Source organism: Seriola aureovittata, chromosome 1, assembly GCF_021018895.1.
Source record: "Seriola aureovittata isolate HTS-2021-v1 ecotype China chromosome 1, ASM2101889v1, whole genome shotgun sequence".
Taxonomy (NCBI): domain Eukaryota; kingdom Metazoa; phylum Chordata; class Actinopteri; order Carangiformes; family Carangidae; genus Seriola; species Seriola aureovittata.
The window spans coordinates 6,387,214-6,401,405 of record NC_079364.1 but is presented as its reverse complement, the minus strand read 5'-3'; the positions used below and the strand labels follow the sequence as shown (position 1 = coordinate 6,401,405).

General features: G+C 40.8%; 1 protein-coding gene across 2 annotated transcripts; it reads left to right on the top strand.

Moving 5' to 3' along the window:
- Positions 1–1,553: 1,553 nt before the first annotated feature.
- Positions 1,554–12,520, top strand: slc12a1 (solute carrier family 12 member 1). Of its 2 annotated transcripts, XM_056372176.1 has the most exons (25): positions 1,554–1,716; positions 1,996–2,071; positions 2,895–2,990; positions 3,440–3,579; positions 3,697–3,807; positions 3,912–4,023; positions 4,146–4,273; positions 4,465–4,549; positions 4,782–4,939; positions 5,031–5,138; positions 5,245–5,368; positions 5,507–5,608; positions 5,891–6,046; positions 6,133–6,232; positions 6,378–6,489; positions 6,837–6,977; positions 7,595–7,701; positions 7,789–7,871; positions 8,363–8,488; positions 9,210–9,338; positions 9,697–9,808; positions 10,822–10,908; positions 11,071–11,206; positions 11,315–11,382; positions 11,480–12,520. In XM_056372176.1, the coding sequence occupies exons 2-25, from the start codon at positions 2,005–2,007 to the stop codon at positions 11,613–11,615; spliced, it is 2,724 nt and encodes a 907-aa protein (XP_056228151.1). In that variant the 5' UTR covers positions 1,554–1,716; positions 1,996–2,004; the 3' UTR covers positions 11,616–12,520. The 2 variants fall into 2 exon arrangements, with proteins under 2 accessions (XP_056228151.1, XP_056228065.1); XM_056372090.1 differs by having other exon boundaries at positions 1,599–2,071.
- Positions 12,521–14,192: the final 1,672 nt, after the last annotated feature.

The following is a 14,192-nucleotide window of genomic DNA, read 5'->3' as shown; positions in this document are numbered from 1 at the left end:
ACGCTTACGATTGCACTCTGGATGAACCTCCTCTCTATGAGGAGAGCAACTTCTCTAACGGGGAACACCGCACGGTCCGGCCCTCGGTGGTCAGCGCCTTTGGACACGACACCTTGGACCGAGTGCCCAACATCGACTTCTATCGCAATGCGGGCAGCGTGAGTGGTCATCGGGCTGTGCGGCCATCCCTGCAGGAGCTCCATGATGTGTTTCAGAAGGTGAGTGCAGATACGTCTGTGAGTGAAGCTGGTGAATGTAACACATAGTCTACAGCACCCATTTTCCTCTTCTATCACGCATGTTTGTCCTTCACCTCACCTTCTGCAGAACGTAGCTCACGCCTGTTTTTCCCCCTGAGTCCCAAATTCAAGTCACTGACTCGGTAACTGCAGTCTTTGTCCTGCTCCTCAGTTACACTGTCCATTCACTCAGGTTAAAGACTCAAAAATGAAACAGTGAAACAGTGAAATAAGATATCTTGCAGTTTGTCAATCATTCCAACATCATTACTTTCGTTCTGTGCACAGTTCAGTCATTATCTCTTTGCCTTAAAGACTTGTGAATCTTAAAAGTACACCGTGAGTTATTGCTGGAACTCGACAGCATTCAACAAACTTCACACACTTAGGAGTTTTTAGTGCTTTTTATTAGGCCATTATACTGCCTTGTGTTGCAAAAGAGATAGGGTTATAGGTCATTTGGGTTTTATAGGTTGAACTAGATCATGATTGTTTTTAGCAGTCTACCTCAGCAGAAAATTAAGAAAGACATTATGTGTCATTTCAGTTTAAGACAGATTGCAAGATATATGTTTCACCATGAGCCATTGATTCTCATAGTTTTGCTGCCAAAGAATAAAATTAGTTTGATCACTTTGCTTGATTTAAACAACAGAAAATGACTACATTTCATTTCGTGTAGACATATTTGGCAATTTGTTTTAAATTAAGAAATGACCCACGATGGGAATTGACATGTTTCAAGTAGTCTAATATTTGAATAGCTCACTTGTATAATTTGGTGTAAGCTAATTACAAACTCCACGCCACTGCAGCTGAAAGGCTGATGATTTGTTGCCAAGATCTCTTTCTCTCAGTAAATGGCAATGAAACGCATCAAAGAGAGTCGAACTGAATCAGATGTAAGGGTATGAATGTCAGACAGGAGAGTTATTTAACATTCCAGTATTCATCTTCATACAGAGTAAAAATAAGGTTTGTCTTCTTCTCTCCATTTTTCCCTTCGGTTTTCAAGGACAGACACACAACAACATTATGACTCTTTATCAATCTTCATCCAAATGAAATCCCCACTGTTTCCTTTCTACGTCCTCTCCTGTGTGTTACAGAGAATCCGAACACACATCCTACACAAAAAAAGTTGCTTTCTCCCCATGAGAGCTCATAAAAGCAGAGGGCGGACCTTCTTGATAATGATAATGACACTATTAGCTGCTTAATAATGACAACTGACAAACAAATATTAAGACCAGAATTGCTAAAAGCACAATCATCATCAATATAGAAATTGACATGTTTCCTTTCCTTTATATTTGCCTCTACATTTTCCCAACAGAATGGAGCGATCTCTGTGCCAGATACTGTGCAGGACGACGGTGAGGGGAGTGACGGGACCCCCTCTGATGACCTGGAGTCTGCCGTTCCCACTGACAGCAACAAAGGAGCTGTAAAGTTTGGCTGGATAAGGGGCGTCCTGGTGAGTTATGTCGGGTCCCCTCAGCTTTATAGAAGCAGGGTCACTCTACATAAAGTGAGCTGGCAAGACAAGGCTCCATGTGTGTTAATAACACTGCGGGGCCAAGTGGGGTTTTCTAGACCAAGAGTCTGGGAGAAGAGCTGCTGGTTGATCATATTTGCTGCTGTCATGACGATAAGATAAAAAAAAAAAAAAACATGTTACCGTGTTTCTATCCCTCAGTTGACATGTTAATAAATCATGACCCTTTCACATTTACATTGTTCTTCTCTTTCACAGGTGAGATGCATGCTGAACATCTGGGGTGTCATGTTGTTCATCCGTCTGTCCTGGGTCTTTGGTCAGGCAGGCTGGGGTGAGTGAGACAAGGATACACGTTGGTCAGACAGGAAACATGAGAATACATAGTTTTTCCTTTTCCTCTCACACAGCTCAGGGTAGGTTAGAAACTGTTGCTAATGCGGCCTTAAAAAAAAAGCCTGATAGATTTTGTATGTGATGTAAATAAACCTGATTTGCCTTGACTGAGTCTGCCTGTCACTGCAGTCCCTCTTCATCAGTGATGATGATAGGATGATACTGTCTGCAGCAACAGCAGGCAGATCCTACACGTCCTACATGTTTTAAGGGCTAATTAGGGTGGTGCTACCATTATTTCTAGGGACTAGGGACAATTAAAGGATTATATCCTCCTCTCATTAGCAAAGGGGGTGATTGAACTGGGGCAGATTCAACTTAACTAGCCTTTGTGAGCTCCTGTAATAACCTACAATTGCTGAAGGTCTGTTCTGAGAGCCAAACCTCCATGAGCAGCGTGTGTGAGAGAGATAGAGGGGAGAGAGAAAGGGGAATCTGTGTGAATGGCTTCATGAGTGTGTTCATTGCTTAAGAACCTATTGATCGCCAAGCCGCTTTTGTTCAGGAGGCGTAACTAAATGGTTTTGAGAAGCAGAGAAAGCCACAGGCAGTTGGCAGGGCAGGTACAGCAGACAGCTATAACTTATTGCCCCCCAGGCTCCTCCAGGACCTGGGCTGTCACTGTGCTCAAAGGTGACTGTGGGGAGGAGGGTTTCTTTTCACAGTCATAATGTTTTATGACAGACCGCGTAAATATAATGGATGAGCGAGTTGTTGTTAAAAAATAATAATTTAAAGCTGTTACATGTGTTGCATTTCAGGGCTGGGAATTGTGGTCATTGCTCTCAGCTGTGTGGTCACCACCATCACGGGTCTCTCTATGTCTGCCATTTGTACTAATGGAGTAGTCAGAGGAGGTAGGTAAACACACACAACACAAAAGCGGAGTAACAAACTAACTTCATTCAACTATTGACTAACCTTACTTGAACTCACTCATAATTTTCATAACTCATACAGCAGTAGAGTTACTGTCACTGGCACAGGCAGTTAAAGTATTATTTATAAATTCATATAGCTTGAGATAACACACACACTCTTTCTGACACAAAATCTTTTAGTGAGAGGATGGAATGACCAGGAGGACGGTGTGTGTGCGTGTATGTGTGTGTGTGTGTGTGTGTGTGTGTGTCTGTGTGTGTGGATGAAGACACAAGGCTGAAACCTGCACCTCAATGTCACCTCTTGAAGCCCTTTCTCTGTTTTACAGCCTACTTAACCTGTCCAGACATTAAATCAATGAATCAGTGATGTGGTGATTAATCATCCACCACTGTACGTGTGTGCTTCATTTTGTCTATTTCAGGAGGAGCTTACTACTTGATATCTCGCAGTTTGGGGCCAGAGTTCGGTGGGTCGATCGGTCTCATTTTTGCCTTTGCCAATGCAGTGGCTGTAGCCATGTACGTGGTGGGGTTCGCTGAGACCGTGGTGGACTTGCTCAAGGTGTGTGACGTAACAATGATCGGGTGACTGTGGAGGGAATTGTGGGAACGCCTCACTCTGAGATATTTGACCATACACACTTATCCATGCCTGCTTCCTGCCTTCTGCCACAAACAGGAGAACGCCCTCCTCATGGTGGATGAAATAAACGACATCAGAATCGTCGGGTGTATTACAGTGGTGTTGCTGTTGGCCATATCAGTTGCTGGGATGGAATGGGAGGCCAAGGTGAGAGACGAACATCATAGCTGGTTGTTTGCCAATCTCTGGGCTTGTTGTGGTAAAACATTGCAACCATAACTTAAATGAATTTAACTCTTTGGTCCCCACAGGCACAGATTGTTCTTCTCATCATCTTGCTGGTGGCCATAGTGAATGTATTTGTTGGAACATTCATCCCTGCGACCGCTGATAAGAAATCCAAAGGCTTCTTCAATTATAATGGTAAGACACACTCTCCCAATCATTTCACAAAAAAAACATTTGACTCGTTCACAAAGCACTGTTCACCTAATTTTCTCTAACCCTGTTCATTTCTCTTCCCTCTCTCACTTTCCTTTTCACAGCAAAAATCTTCTTGGAGAATTTCACTCCATCCTTTAGAGACAACGAGTCGTTCTTTTCGGTGTTTTCCATCTTCTTCCCTGCTGCAACGGGGATCCTGGCTGGAGCCAACATCTCTGGAGACTTGCGGGTAAGTTTTCACACAGAGGGTCATTGCTTTTGAGCAATGAATAGGAATCATTAGCTGCTATGGTACATAGGTTGCTGGGGGGGAAAAAAAAGAAAAAAGGCTGGAGTTAATAAAAAATGCATTTTTGTAGATGGGATAGTATCTGAAACTGTTTTTAATATATTCTAACAGAGATCTGTGTTATTTTACAGGATCCCCAAAAAGCCATTCCCAAAGGTACCTTGCTGGCCATCTTGATCACTGGTATCACCTACTTGGGTGTGGCCCTGTGTGTCTGTAAGTACAATAATTCATGAAATTCGACTCCAATGCGTAACTTTACATTTGTGTCATTTATATAAAAACATGACCTGACAAGAGAGTTAGCCTGTGGTAGAAACTGTGGTCATACATGCAGTAGCCTGTGCACGCCAAGAGATCATTAAGCTAGAATTTGTCCTTATCAAACATGAGGTTGTTGGACTTTGAAATGTAATCAGTGCATCTGTTCTCTTCTCTAATTGTTCAGCTGCCACTGTTATCCGCGACGCCACGGGAAACATAACAGACGCCATTCCTATTGGGTCGTTTTGTAATGGTTCGTCATCACTTGCTTGTGAGCTCGGCTATAATTTCTCTTCGTGCGAAGTAGAAAAATGCAAATTTGGCTCGATGAACAACTTCCAGGTACGCAGCCTCCAAACCCTGATCTCTGCACACAACAAGGGGTTTGTTTCACCTCTAACGCTCTCCTCTCCTCCCCTCGCCTCTGGTACAGGTGATGACCATGGTGTCTGGGTTTGGTCCCCTCATCATCGCTGGAACATTCTCAGCTACCCTTTCTTCAGCCCTGGCTTCACTTGTCAGTGCTCCCAAAGTCTTCCAGGTCAGTCGCTCGCCATATTTTTCTCCGCTGAGATACCGCTAGATTATGACTCTCAAGTCCTGAAAACAAAAGAGACTTTTCTAACTCAACCTCTGTCTCTCCTCAGGCTCTGTGCAAAGACAACATCTACAAGGCACTGTATTTCTTTGCCAAGGGATACGGCAAGAATAACGAGCCAATCCGTGGCTATATCCTCACCTTCATCATTTCTGTGGCCTTCATTCTCATTGGTCAGTTCAATGGCCTGGTCGTAACATCCTCACATCCTTACTAGAACAAACATCTTATGTTTTAGCTTCAATTTCATTTCAAGCTTTGAATGACCAAGTTTGAAAGGTTGTTTTTTTTTTTTTTTTTGGTCTACGTAGGTAACCTCAACACCATTGCTCCTATCATTTCCAACTTCTTCCTGGCATCTTATGCGCTCATCAACTTCTCCTGCTTCCACGCGTCCTACGCCAAGTCTCCAGGTGGGTCTCTACAGACAAAGTAGCTTATAAATGAAAAATTCTGCCAGTAGCCTGAGGTAATTCTGCTCGCTTCCATCCACTGATTCCTCACTTTTGTGTGACCGTGAATATATTATAAAACATGGCACTGTCGCAAAAAGCACCTGATTTAAGATGTTACCTTGGACAAACTGAGTTGCATTAGATAATTAGATTTTGATTTGTTTCTGTACGATCTGTTTCCCCATCACCTCCCCACTGCAGTTACTTAATGCGGTCTTTCTTCTGTTATGCATTCCCCAGGTTGGAGACCAGCATACAAGTACTACAACATGTGGCTGTCCCTGTTTGGCGCATTACTCTGCTGTATTGTTATGTTTGTTATCAACTGGTGGGCTGCTCTCCTCACCTACGCCATTGAAATCCTCCTCTACATTTACGTCACAGTCAAGAAGCCAGGTGAGCTGTGTTCGCATGCTTGGTAGTACATTGTGGATGCCTGCATTGTTAGACCTGACCTATTCTGACTCTTATTTTCTCTCCAGATGTGAACTGGGGTTCGTCCACACAGGCGGTGACATTTGTGAGTGCAGTTAGCAACGCGCTGTCTCTGACTGCTGTAGAGGATCATGTCAAGAACTTCAGGTAAAAGTCTGCAGCGCATCACTGTGGGGTACAAATATATATTTTCGAAAAGAATACAATACAACTTGTACAAAATCATCCTTGACAGTATTAGGTCCCAAAATACAGAGTGGGATTGTAACAGATTCTTGTTTTTCCGTCTCAGGCCTCAGATCTTAGCACTGACGGGTTCAGCACGGAGCAGACCAGCTCTCCTAGACCTGGCTCACTCCTTCTCTAAGAACTATGGACTCTGTCTCACCTGTGAAGTCTTTGTGGTAAGATTATACCGTAATCTCATTATTTGCAAATGTAAAACCATGGATAAAACCAAGGCCGAGCATATCGTCTTCCCCAACTGTTTATTTAAATATCAACCTTCTATTTCGATGGAGATTCGTCACATCAAGCAAATTTAAATTGTGCAGACTGCAGACTTCACATGCAGTGGGTAATCAAGCAAATATCAAGCAGGGATGAGGGAAATGCCAACCGTCTGGATACCTGAGACTAAAGTTTCGGGTCACTCGTGTCCTCTGAATATGAAAAGGGTGTATGTGGGATATCGGCCACACTCACACAAACACATCCACTCTCAAAGTGCTGTATGTTGTGATCTCCACAGGGCCCGAGATCGGAGGTTCTCCAAGACATGAACTCCGGCATGGAGAAGAACCAGCAATGGCTTAAGAAGACTAAGCGCAAGGCATTTTACGCTGCTGTGGCTTGTGAGGAGTTCAGGGACGGGACTGAGAGCCTGTTGCAGGTCAGTGTGATCATGATTTATACGAGTGAAAAACAAAAAAACAATAAACAAAAAAACAACCCAGATAAAATCCATATGATTAATGTGTAACCTGGAGTTTTGATCAGGTTTTATTGACCTGTTTCTCCCTCACAACACAGAGTATCTATTGCTATGTTATGACACTGACCTGGACCTGTCATAAGGGTGTGGTCAGGTCATTAGTGAAGAAGGGAGAAGAGGAGAGAGTTAATGAGGAAACAGTCTTATGGCTCTGGCTATCGCACTCTCCAGATAAGGCTGCGGTTCCTTGTCAGGAATGCTTACTTCAAACAGCACGGCAGATTAAAAGCTATAATTGATTAACACTGCATTGGATGAGCCCCTGCAGACAAAATAAGATCTGCTGAGTGATCTGGTCATAACTTCTGGCAGTAAAACAGCTTCCCAGCCATCTTGTCTAGAGCATTTTGAAACTTGTTGGAGATTGTTTTGTTTTTTTCCTTGAGTTAATGAAGACGCCAGGGTTTACAACCCCAGGGTAACACGGTGTCTGTGTTGCTTCAGTTAACGGCTCCTTCTGATTGTGGATTTTATCTTCATGCTATGGATGTCGTTCTTTTTTTTTTTTATTAAAGGCCTCTGGTCTCGGCCGTATGAAGCCCAACACATTAATGATGGGCTTCAAGAGAAACTGGAGGACAGCAGGCAGAGAGGCCGTGCAGACTTATGTGGGAATACTGCAGTAAGTCACTGACAGAACACACACAATAATTAAACGTAGATAGGAGATCTGTGTGTTGAGCTGGTGTCCTGCTTCTCTTTTTGACAGTGATGCGTTTGACTTTGAGTATGGGACACTGATTCTGAGGATGAACCAGGGACTCGATGTGTCGCACATTGTCGAAGCAGAAGGTCAGTGTGACTTTTTGTATTTGAGCCCATGTGCTTTAATCTACAGGAACTCCTGCGCTACTTTAACATCACTTCTTTTCAAGCAAGCTGCACAAAAGCTAGGTGAAGCAGAAGGATGAAACACAGCGACAGGAAATAAATGCCCTTGAAACAGCAGCAAACATTAATACAACATAGCAGAGAATAAAAAAAAGAAGGCTGTATAATCATAATAGCATTTTTAAGAAATGCCATTTATAATGACAGTGCCGATGTAGTGTGTCAACTTTTATATTAAATAATATAGGTGTGGACACTTTGTTCTGTAGATTAGAAAAATATTTATAAAAAAGGTCAGGTAGTCAACAGACAAGATGTTGAAATTACTGCCTCTTCACAGCCGTGTCTCTGTATATATCTTTTCAAAAGCGAATTGAATCCTTGCTAATGTAACACAAATTCACCATGACTGCATATTGATTATTAACCGGAAATCTGATTCTGTCTTTCAGAGGACATGCTAAAGGCAGCGAGGGAGCAACAGGAGCTGGACAATGAAATGATGCCAAATGGAGGGAAATCAAGAGGAATGTTTAGGAAGTCCAGGAAATCCTCTACGCAAGTGCTCACGACCAGAGGTATCTATGTAGTGGTTGTTTCTGTCCGTTCAAATCTCACCTGACATTTCAGAAAGGCCTCAGCATGAAGGTATTTAAAGCAAAGGTTGCATCAGCAGATGAGTATGAGTCTTTAAATATGTGGGAAAAAAACCAAGGTATCTATTTCAGTCTCCTCCACGCACTCACAATTCCACTCAGACAAAAAATAAAATAACAGACATTTAACAAATGAGACCAATGACGTGCATCTTTTGGAAACTTCTCCACACTCCCATTGCGATATAATTGAATCAAGTGTTCCCACTAAAGATATCTCTGAGGGTGTAATCCAATAATATGGTCCCTTTCGTTCCATTTGAAGAGCATCTCTTAAGAGCAGTCCTTTAACCCAGACAGCAGAGGGTGCCTGCATCCTCTCCACTCGATCCGTCTCCGTCTCTACATCACGCACACACACACACACACACACACAAACACACACACACACACACACACGCCGCTCAGCTGCATCTTGGCAAAATGGCGATGGTCATTAGTATACAATCTGCATCATACTCATTGGAACATTAGACCTGAGAGATGGCCGCCCCTGCTGATGTAGCGTCAGCTCTTAATGTTGGTTTGCACTAGTTTTCCCATCCGACGTAACTCTCCACGCTCTGTCAATAAATTACATTCCCTCCTACAGTTCCTCTCCCTCATCCAGCTCTCTTTTCTCCCATCTTTTCCTCTCTCGCAGTGTCAGTGTGCGGCCCTCCACCCCCGCAGGTTGCCAAGATGAATGAGAAACTGTTGGAGGCCAGTGCTCAGTTCAAGACGAAACAGCCTAAAGGCACCATTGATGTGTGGTGGCTGTTTGATGATGGAGGTAGGTGTTGGTTCCCCCAGGCAGCCTTCTCCTCTGCACCTTGCCTATAGATTGTAATGGATATGTGCACAGAGACATGTCACATCCTCATGTGGAGAATCTATAGAATGAATAAATAAACCTGGACAATCAAATAAAAACAAAAAAAAAAGGTTGTAAATTAGTCAACAATGCAAACACTGAACAGTCAACACTAAATTCATGGACATACTTTCTCGGATCTCTTGGTGACTGAACTGACAGGTGCACAAACATTAACCACCATGGAAAATGTGAAATACAAAGACATATTTTATATAATAAAACCAACTCTATTGGTGTTACAGCTGGAAAAAGAAATGCATTTTCCCTCTCCCAGGTCTTACCCTGCTGCTCCCCTACATCCTCACCACCAGGAAGAAGTGGAAAGACTGTAAATTAAGGATCTTCATCGCCGGGCAGCCTGAACGCAGTGAGCTGGACAAACAGGAGTGAGTATTTCAATATCAATTATAGCTTAATGGGTGGAAGTTGGCAGAATTAGCAAAAACCCAGATACATTGACAAGAACAAGCGGATGACATCTTTCTTTCTTGTTCACAATTATAGACAAACACAATATGCTTAAGCTAGTATCACACAAACAATTATAATCTTTTGTGTCTTTGGTGAACACACCCATCAAAACATTCACAGCACTGGTGGAAAGAGTAAATAAACCCTTGGGTTTAATAACTGGTTGAACCTCTTTTGGCGCCAATAACCTCAAACCAGCTCTTCCAGTAGCTGCTGATCAGACCTGCACAGTGATCAGGAGGAATTGTGGACCATTATTTTCATTATAGAAGTGCTTCAGCTCAGACACATTTTTAGGATGTCTGGTGTGGGTGGCTCTCTGAGGTTATTCCACAGCATTGTTACTGGATTAAGGTCTGGGCTCTGACTTGGAGAGGTGGATTTTCTTTGTTTGAAGTCATTAGGTAGGTTTACTTAACTAATGTTTAGCGTCATTGTCCTGCTGCTTCACGCAGCCTCTGCAGGTGGGCAGTCACCCTGACATTTCCCTGTAGGATATCCCGATAAACTTGGGAATTAACAGATCCCAAGTCTTCTGAGATCTTCTTTCGGTGAGGATTGGTTCACATTAGCAGATGTTTCTTGTGTCTCTAACCCACACCTTAAATTTTATTCCATTGACTGAACTCCAGGTTTGATAACTCCCGACTCCAGTTTGATTTTGTTGATGCCCTTAGCCAAGGGGTTCATATACTTTTTCCAGCCTACACTGTGAATGTTTGAATGATGTTTTCAGTATGGACAAGAATACAATACAATGATATGTGTGTTGTTAGTTCAAATATGGACAAACAATCTGTTTTATAACAAATTTACACATATGTTTAGATTATTGAATTACTTTTTTGTCACTCTATGAAGATAATATTAATTATAATAATTAACATTTATATGAAAGTTAACCAGTCTGGGATAATCTGTTTTGTAGGATGAAGCATCTGTTGGAGAAATTCAGAATTAACTGCACTGACATCAACGTCGTCGATGACATCCATGTCAGACCCAGCTCTGACAGGTAACTACATTTTTTTTTCTACTGTAATAGTGACAAGCAGACCAGATGGTGTGAGAGTAATAATAACATTTTATCACCTCACAATGTAAAAAAATATTAAATGATTTAAATAAAAAGAATATTATCCACAGTCAGCTCATGTTCTTATCTACTTCCCTCCAGCTTGCAGGAGTTTGAGGACATGATTGAGCCTTTCCGTCTGCGTGAAGGGTCTAAAGACACTGCTGAGGCTGAGGCCATTCAGAAAGAGCAGCCCTGGAAAATCACTGACAAAGAACTGAACAACTTTGAGGAGAAGGTATAAGCACCGACACTAAATTAAGATGTTATACACAGCATAGCTATAATAATGCATTAGTTTGGCTTGGAAGTCGCGTGTTAAACAGTTCACACCGCTGTTTTACAGACCAACCTCCAGATACGGCTGAACGAGGTGCTTCAGAAAAACTCCAAATCAGCCAATCTGATCATTGTGTAAGTATAAGTACCTGTTGGCTGAATAACATTGAAAGTGTCCAGTGCAGTAAGCAACAGAGTCTAACATACTGTGCGTACCCTTACGCCCCTGCAGGAGCATGCCCATCGCTCGAAAGGAATCCATCTCTGATTTCCTCTACATGGCCTGGCTGGACATTCTGACAAAGGACCTTCCACCAACACTGCTCATTAGAGGCAACCACAAGAGTGTGCTTACTTTCTACTCCTGAGCACCTTGCAGGCTGAACAGCAGAGTATTAGGTAACCAATTCCTATTTGAACATAAGAGTAGTAGAACAATTAACTGTTTGACTTTCAAAAACATAATTACTAAGTAATAAATAGAAAAGTGTTCAGCTGGTGTACTTGACAATGAACTCAGTTTCTAGTTACAGCTGGAGCCTTATTTTACTATTAAGCTGTTTTTATTGCTTGGTCTGGTGTGAGCCGTTTCATGAAGGTTTGTGGTAGGCTGTGCAAGCTACAGCAAGCTTGCCAACAAGCGAATGTTTTCAGCGTGATGCTACACTGTGAGGAAAGTTAAACGTCTAACTGTTCTGCCGAGGGACAAGACCAGTCTCAATGAAGAGAAAGTATTTCTGACACAGAGTTCATAAATGCCAGGGTCTAAATGTGAATTTAGGAACAGGGTCTAAGTCTAAGCTCTTTGGATTTTTGGTTGGAGCATAGCTAAATCATGTCTTCCTAACATGGTCAGATAAGTTGAGTACAAAGCTACTTCCAGTGGTTACACTGAGTGAATGTGTTGCCTGTTGCTGTGATTGTAAAATAAATGTATATGGTAGATGTCTGAATTCACTAGTGAATATTTTCTGAGCAATAATAAAAAATAAAAATAAAAACCTTTCATAAATGATTAACAGCATAATATTGGCATCATTACTATCAGTTCTTTTAAACTGTGGTAATAATGGTTTAATTTTTTTGTAAAAAAATTCTTGATATTGACTGACTATAAAATAAACTGTTATTATTACGCTGTTTACCTGTTCCACATTATACTGTTTCAATATTTTTAATGTTACTATCACAGTACACTTTTTCTTTAAAGGAAAATTTAGGGAAAGAAAAGATTGTAAACCCAATTCTTCTGTATATTTTAGCTTATTGTCCTTCTTTCTATTTAAATATATAATTGTGATTACCTGAAATAAAGAATGAATACAATTTTGTGCTGTTTTTATTCTCGTCTCCATTGTTTATTTGGAGATTAGATATTATAATGTCAGATATTGCTGTTATTAGTTTGTTTATTTTTAAAGTGCTTGCAGTACTTGGAGTTAATGGTCGTATATGCACATTTTGAATATGAGCATTGAATGTGATTCATCCTGAACGGCAATGCTGATTTATTGCCAATGGGGGGCAGCAATAACCTTAATTGCATCTATGACTCAGGATGTGACTTTTATCTCAAGTGATTATAACAATTGGAAGAGATAAAAATTAACTTGCTGCACATACAAATGGATTCTGCATGCTATTAATCCATATTATGATTAGATTACATAATTCATAAGGAAATAATACAAGTGTTATCTCAGCCAAAAGGTATTCATGTTTAGGAAACCTTCACATATCCATCCAGTGGTGAAAGAAGTTAAAAATAAGCAACACCACAGTGTAAAAAAACAAAACAAAACTCTTTTACAAGTAAAACTCATGGATGTGTGGTAAAAGTCCTGCATTCAACATTTTTAAGTAAAAGTACATTGGCATGTGGCAAATCTCTTCAAAACAAGCACAATTTTTTCACGTGCATAAACTTGAATTTCTCATGCAGTTACTTTAAAGCAGGGGTGTCCAAACTTTTTGCAAAGAGGGCCAGATTTGGTAAGGTGACAACCATTCAGCCTGACATTCTTTGAACCATTAACATTAAATACAAATGAACTATTTTATGAAATTTTTATTGCAAATGGCATACTTCTTTTTTTTTTCATTTTCAAGTTTTTGCCAAAATCACTCTGCCTTTCATATTTGAAGACCACATAAAATGAAGAAAAAGTCTGTCTGGAAAAAAAACTTTTGGGAAGGTGAAACATATCTAGGTTCATTTGAAACATTACTTACATAACTTACTAATAGAACTTGAGGTACAGGTGAAACTGACGATCTCTCTCCAGGGCTCCACCCTGTGATAGTGAGTCATGTGACGACCTTAGTGTTCTCAGCCGATGCCCATCCATCCACTGTACCACAGCACATGATGGAAGTTGCAAGAATAAAAGAAAGCACAAATGAATTCTTACATATAGTAACAGCATTGTGTCCAATGGAAACTATTTACAACATTTTTACCAGGGAAACAGTCAATGTCCAGTCTTTGCACTGCGCTCATTTTAACTTTCTATCTTGGTGTTGTAGAGTTTTTAAGACCTTTTTAAGAGTGTGGTGAATGCAATTTAAGAATATAATTGGAAAGAAAAAAAGAGCTGTGCACCAAAATAACGATTCAGTTATCGTCTTTGTCATCTTTGAAAAAATAAATAAATAAATATATATATATATATTATATATATATATATATATATATACAAGAGTTAGTAGCTAATTGTATACATGTCCACATTTGGTAAATATCACATATATGAGGAGAAACCTTGTATTAGTTTCTATTCTATTGTTATTTAATGTCAAACGGTTCAGCAGACTGTTAATACAACTAAGCTGAGGGAATAATGTATTTTCAGATATCTGTGATCATCTAAGAGTGCTGTTTCTTTTGTCTTTTTCTCTGTACTCTACGATATGATATTGATATGATTTCTCTTATATGTTTTTTT